General features: G+C 42.2%; 1 protein-coding gene across 1 annotated transcript in view; it reads left to right on the forward strand.

Moving 5' to 3' along the window:
- Positions 1 to 5,441, forward strand: part of LOC124484773 (potassium/sodium hyperpolarization-activated cyclic nucleotide-gated channel 1) — a 50,579-nt gene extending 45,138 nt beyond the window's left edge. Inside the window, exon 8 of the mRNA XM_047045866.1 lies at positions 633 to 5,441. Within this exon, the coding sequence (XP_046901822.1) occupies positions 633 to 1,675 (1,043 nt within the window). The 3' untranslated portion in view covers positions 1,676 to 5,441. The remainder of the gene's footprint in view (positions 1 to 632) is intronic.
- Positions 5,442 to 6,395: the final 954 nt, after the last annotated feature.

Genomic DNA, 6,395 nt, shown 5'->3' on the forward strand with positions numbered 1-6,395 from the left:
CAGCATAGTAACAGGATCCATGACTAGCAAAGTTCTGAGGCATCTTGAAACTATACTGTACTAAAGCATACACTTAATTTTGTATAGCATCAGAGTAAGTTAAACTGCACACACAATGTTAACTGAGCCTGCCAAAGATTAAGAAGATGTATGTATTTTCAAGGCAAACCAGTACATTAGTTCATTGAAGTGTGTAGATAGATTTGAGTTAGCAGTGACTGAATCTTCCAACTGTGTATTTGGTAGTTTGTAGGCAAGTGTTGTGGTAAACATGTTGCAGAAGTGTGATTGACAGATAGATTGTTATAATTTTGTTGTCCTGTTGTTCTGTAATTGGTGGGTGTATCTAATGTAACTACAAATTCCATGTTTAATACGTTATTACAGAATACATTCTTTATCACTCTTCATAGTAGTTTTAAATGGTCAGTTAAACATTTATGTGTTAACAGCCCTCTTACTCAGTCTTTCCTCTAATTACCATAGTCACAACCATTCACTGTTACTCACACTTCATAACCAGTCTCACCCACCCTCGCTGCAGTGTGATCTGCTGTGCTAGGTTGCCAGATTTGTCATGAAGTTACACCTCTCTCTGATTATGCCCCACCCCCCCACCCCCCCACCCACAGGGAAGAAGAACTCCCTACTGCTGCAGAAGTTCCAGAAGGATCTGAATGCCGGCGTATTCAACACACAGGAGAACGAGATATTGAAGCAGATCATTCGTCAGGACAGGGAGATGGTGATGATGGTGGACCGCAAGCAGTCGGTCACCGGGATGAACTCCACCCCGATCTCTGGAAACTCCATCATTAACTCACCGGCCCAGCCGCCTTTCGCCACCGCCATGGGCAACAACCAGTTCCAGCAGTCCGCCCCTCTGACCTACAGTGCTTCGGCCACCATCAACCCTTCTGCTCGCATCCTGCAGGCCTCAGCGCAGGGGATCTACCCCAACCCCAGTGTCTCACACGGCAACCTGAATTCCGCTTCACCCATCCCCCAGACCCCCCTGCAGCAGGGGGCGATCATGTCCCCGTGCTCCTTCACGGCGGCAGTATGCAGCCCACCTGTTCAGACCCCGCTGGCGGGCCGCATCTTCCAGTACGGCTCACCTACCGCCTCCCAGCTGTCCCTCATCCAACAGCCCTTACCACCACCGCAGCCCCTACCTTCGCAGCAGTCGGCAGGGTCAGCAGTGGCCACCCCGGCAACACAACAACAGCAGCCATCACAGCAGCAGCAGGTCCCCTCCCCCCAGAGGGGCGATGTCCACAAGAGCACGCAGGTTCTCCAGTCGGGGAGTTTGAGTCGAGACTTGCGCCACCTCTCTGCCTCCCAGCCCTCCCTGCCTCACGACTCGTCCCTAGGGCCCAGAACGCACCCGGTGTCCGGGGACTCCCTGGCCTCCGTCGTCCCGCCGGTGGTGGCCGCCGTCCAGGGGGCAGGCCTGCAGAGTGGCCTCCGCACTACAGTGCCCCAGCGGGTCAACCTGTTCCGCCAGATGTCGTCAGGAGCGTTGCCCCCAGTGCGAGCAGCGGTGGTGGTAGCGGCGGCGTCAACGTCATCTACAGCCCAGCACAGGGAATCCTCCGGCTCTAGAAGAGATTCGGCAGTCTTGAGCAGTACAGAGACTGAGCAAGACAAGATGAGATTTGCATCCAATTTATGATCCCATTTTACTTTTTTAACATCTTTGTTTTTGATTCATTTCTAATGGAGATACAAAAAAAGGAAAAGTTGAACTTCAGTATTTTTGTTTGCTCCAATTTTTCTTCTGAAAAGATGACCTCATAGAAATCCTGTACAGACTGCCCTTGTATTATATTTTAGACACGTGTTCTCCCTAAATATAAGAATGTATATTAAACAAATATAAATATATATGTGTAAATCCAACTAGAATATTTGGCATTGACTATTTAAAAGCTCTAGTATAAACATGAGTCTTCCTTCCTGAGAAATATAAAGAAACAAACTGCGAAAATATTTTTTTTCTTCTTTTTTTGGGGGGTGGGGGTTGTTTTTGTTTTTGTAACTGGAATGCATCATGAATACTGAGGAGGACTTCCCTTATCTTTCATTTTTTTACTTGCGAGAAGAGAAACAAAAGCTCTTTTCAAGGCAAGCAGCTGTGGCACCACTGTGGAATGACCAACGCAAGGAACCTTGAAACTGTCAAAAAGCACACTCGAAAAAGAAATCTGACTACTAAATGTTTAGGACCCTACTCTCATCAATCAACACAGGTTACAGTTGCTAGGTGTTAAGTTGTTCTCAGCAATATATCTACTTGAGCCACCAAGTCCTCTCAGAGTGGCTTGTTTAAAGTCCATGACAGTGTTATGGGTCCAAAGGGAATAGAACAATAGAAACGCTGCTGTCTTTGTTTCCTGTAGAAAAGGATGATGCGTGGTGGGAGAGGGATGGATGAAAATCTAGTTTTTTTCTATTCCTGATTTCAGACGACAGTGATAGACGTTATGTATTGTTGCTTAAAAAAACGAAATGTGTACATTTATAATATTTATAAACTAAAGGTTATCACCATTATGCAATAGACTGTGATATAAAGATTATCTATATGTGTGTTGTAAATAGTTTTTGTATAGCTAGTATCCTGTGTGGTGCATTCTCAATCATAACAATGTCTTACTTCTATCAGGAACCTGGATATCATCTATAGGCGTAAAAAAAAAAAAAGTGACAAAAACCTGTTCATTAGAGATAAGCAAACCTTAATGCAAAGGCTAGCGCTAGTCGATACTGAGAAATGCCTGGTCTGATGAGATACAGTAACATAGTGAGAATCCTTCTTGGTCTGCATTGCATTTGTTCTTGTGTGTGTTAATTTCCCATCAAATTACTTCATTAATAATTAAGTAATTCTGGACCTGAAAATAAGCTCTGTTTTTTTTTTTTTTTTTACTGTTTGTTGGTCTATCTCAAGTATTGTACTGTATAAATGTGATTTCATTGATTTATTATCAACATAATTAAGCTACACAATGCAGTAATACCCTTTGACAGTGCATTTTATAGTCTACCATTTATTGTTTTAGGAAGAGATCAACTTTTCCACATTAACTAACAACATTGTGCATCCCCATACACAAAATGGCATCATTTTGAGATAACGTATGTACTTAGTAGTGTAGTAGAGGTGGTTTCTAATGACCTTTGGTCTAATGGTACAGTGGGTGTGTGGCAAGCTAAAATTATGTACAAAGCCTGCCTGGAGTACCAATCTATTGGAGTACCAATAGATATTATTATTATTAACAAGATTCATTTTTTGTTAGTCATCATCTAAAGGCCTGGTACCTCATCTACTTAGTTCTGTAAAAGGCCTCTTACTAAGAGGTTTTGATGTTAAATTGCTTATTTGTAAGATTTATTTTACTTTGCATTTTCTTATTGATTTGCCTTTCATGTTGTTATGTGTGTCCAGTATGATCTTAGTTACAGTATTGTTGATGTCATATTTTTTCATGCATTCAACCTAATGTTAAAGTCTTCCTAATGCAAGCCTGTTTATGAGAACCCTATCTTTTTTCCCTCCAGTATGCCTGTTTTGCAGTTCATTTATGCTGTTTCGGTTTGGGTTTATGTTAACTGTACATTGGGTATTACTGTACTGTGTATGGTCCAATCACAGAGGAATTGTGTTCAGGAGACTGAGAGTAACTCTACAAAAGGTAATTCAGGTGTTCATGGCCATGTTTCGGTGTACACACTGGAGCAAGAGCAGAACATAGCTGGTTTGCATTAAGGTTTCTCTGTCTTTCGTGCGTAAACCATTACATTTGGGTCTAGACACTCTAAGCTGTTGAAACACTGGGGCACATGGCTAGTCAGGATTTTGTGACTCTTAACCTGAGAAAGAGCACTTTGTTGTGTTGAAAATGTCAATCAAATCAATCAAGTTTTCAAAATGCAACATTCATCATAGTTATTTGATATCATCACACGAGTGTACAGCAAACACCATCAACTGAATCGTTCACACACTTCACCTTTTGTATTGTTGTGTAGAGAAAAGGTCATTAGTAAATCAAACTGAAGTTTGTCAGTACAGTGTTCATACTCAGTGTATACCACATGTTTCGTATAAAGGAGTCTTTTTTCCAGGGGTTCATGTACAGCGTGTCGGCGGTGTGTATTGGATCACCCTGACGGCAGCTCAGAGTCCAAGTGTTCATTCAAGCCGGATGCTAATGCACCTTCAGCTCAGAGTGTCTAAGCCTTAGAAATACAGTTTGAAAAGATGACAATACTTCAATAAATACTTGTGTCAATATTGTACCAATACAGAGTCCACCCACCGACGTCATGAAAAGCATGCACTGTCGCAAATACTTAAAAAGATACTATCTAAAATGTTGACGTTAAGTGTATCGTGAGATTATGTTTTGTTCATTGTCTGTCTTCTTAGCCGTTATTTGTGTGTAACATTGGATTTTCACAAGGACATTCTTCAGTATTTGTGCCTAAACTATAGCCATGTTTCATCCTATGGGTTACGAGTGTGATCATATATGCACACATGTATACATTCGTTAGTATATGTGTTCTATGTCCAATAATTTTTGAGAGGCATGATGTAAGCAATGAAAGATGGCCAAACGTCTTAGTTCAACAATTGAAATCTTTGAACACAATGCGAAAATATCCTCAGTTTAGCTTTTAGAGCAATGGGTGCCGACTGTACAGTGAAGAAGCAGGGCCTCTGTAGGCCTGAGATACTATCATGTGTTATGAGACATTGTAGAAATTTGGAGCACCTTTCTAACTTTCTTTGTAGCTAGCCACTCATGTTTGGTTGAATATAATGTTGTGTGCAATGAAACTGGCCAAAGCAAAAACATTCTAAATCATTTTTTATCATTTATTATTTTGTTGTTGTTGTTGCACTTTCTAAAGAAATTAAACAAGATCCAGACTCTTGATCTAGTTTAAATTTAAAGGTAAGGAAAGCATCTAGATTTTAACTCCCTTGCCCTTTCTAGGGTACTAAACAAGGGTAGGTGTTCTTTAACAATGAGTGCTTGACCCTAAATCTGCCATAGTGTATAGCAATAGAACACAGTCAAGATGGATAACAGCGCTGTTGGTTTGTGCTGTTTTTGATACTTGCCTTCTGAGGGAAAGCTTCCCAAATATGTGCTTTTTTCACAATTCCAACCCCCGCTAGCGTTCTGGAAAGGGCATTACACTGATGAACCTGCAACATGAACGAACAAGCTTACAGTTTAGCAGTGTGGAGACCTTAAACATACCAGCACATATATTTGTGTATTTTTTGTGTTTGTTTTTATTTTTATTGATAGATGCAAAAAGAACAAAAAACAGTGCCCAGAGAAAGAAACCAAACCTTGTTTTGTTCATGGTGGAGAGAGAAAGAAAGACAGAAAGAGAAAGAGACAGAAAGAGTGAAACGGAGAAGGGGGGGGGGGTAGAGGGACAGAGACAGAGAGGGGGGTAGAGGGACAGAGACAGAGAGGGAGGTAGAGGGACAGAGACAGAGAGGGAGGTAGAGGGACAGAGACAGAGAGGGAGGTAGAGGGACAGAAACAGAGAGGGAGGTAGAGGGACAGAGACAGAGAGGGAGGTAGAGGGACAGAAACAGAGAGGGAGGTAGAGGGACAGAGACAGAGAGGGAGGGACAGAGACAGAGAGGGAGGTAGAGGGACAGAGACAGAGAGGGAGGTAGAGGGACAGAGACAGAGAGGGAGGTAGAGGGACAGAGAGGGAGGTAGAGGGACAGAGACAGAGAGGGAGGGACAGAGACAGAGAGGGAGGTAGAGGGACAGAAACAGAGAGGGAGGTAGAGGGACAGAGACAGAGAGGGAGGTAGAGGGACAGAAACAGAGAGGGAGGTAGAGGGACAGAAACAGAGAGGGAGGTAGAGGGACAGAAACAGAGAGGGAGGTAGAGGGACAGAGACAGAGAGGGAGGCTGGAGCAAGCCTCCACCACTCCTCTTGAAGACCCCACATGAAATGACCATTGTTGTGCTCATTCATGTTAACCAAGGTTTGGTACTAAATTAAGTATTGGTTGGTTACTTGATACAGACTAAGGAAAGGTAAATGTAGACTTTCTTACAACTATATGCAGACAAACGGTGTTTGTCAAAAAGATCCTTTTTGACTTTATGTTTCATTTTGTTTGTAAATAATAAACCTTTAAAATATAGAAAATAATAAAAGACATGTTGTCATTTAAGCTCTGAGTTTGTGTCATTTTGTGATAGAGAGTGAGACACATCGTAGGCCTTTTACAAAGACACCATACCTATACTGGCTCTGGCTGATGAGTATCATTGGGTACATAACACCAATTCTAGCCTGATTCCTCTCTGCTCATTCAAAAACAAAGTTGGGCACAGCT

The sequence above is a fragment of the Hypomesus transpacificus genome, chromosome 22 (genome assembly GCF_021917145.1).
Source record: "Hypomesus transpacificus isolate Combined female chromosome 22, fHypTra1, whole genome shotgun sequence".
NCBI classification, from domain to species: Eukaryota; Metazoa; Chordata; class Actinopteri; order Osmeriformes; family Osmeridae; genus Hypomesus; species Hypomesus transpacificus.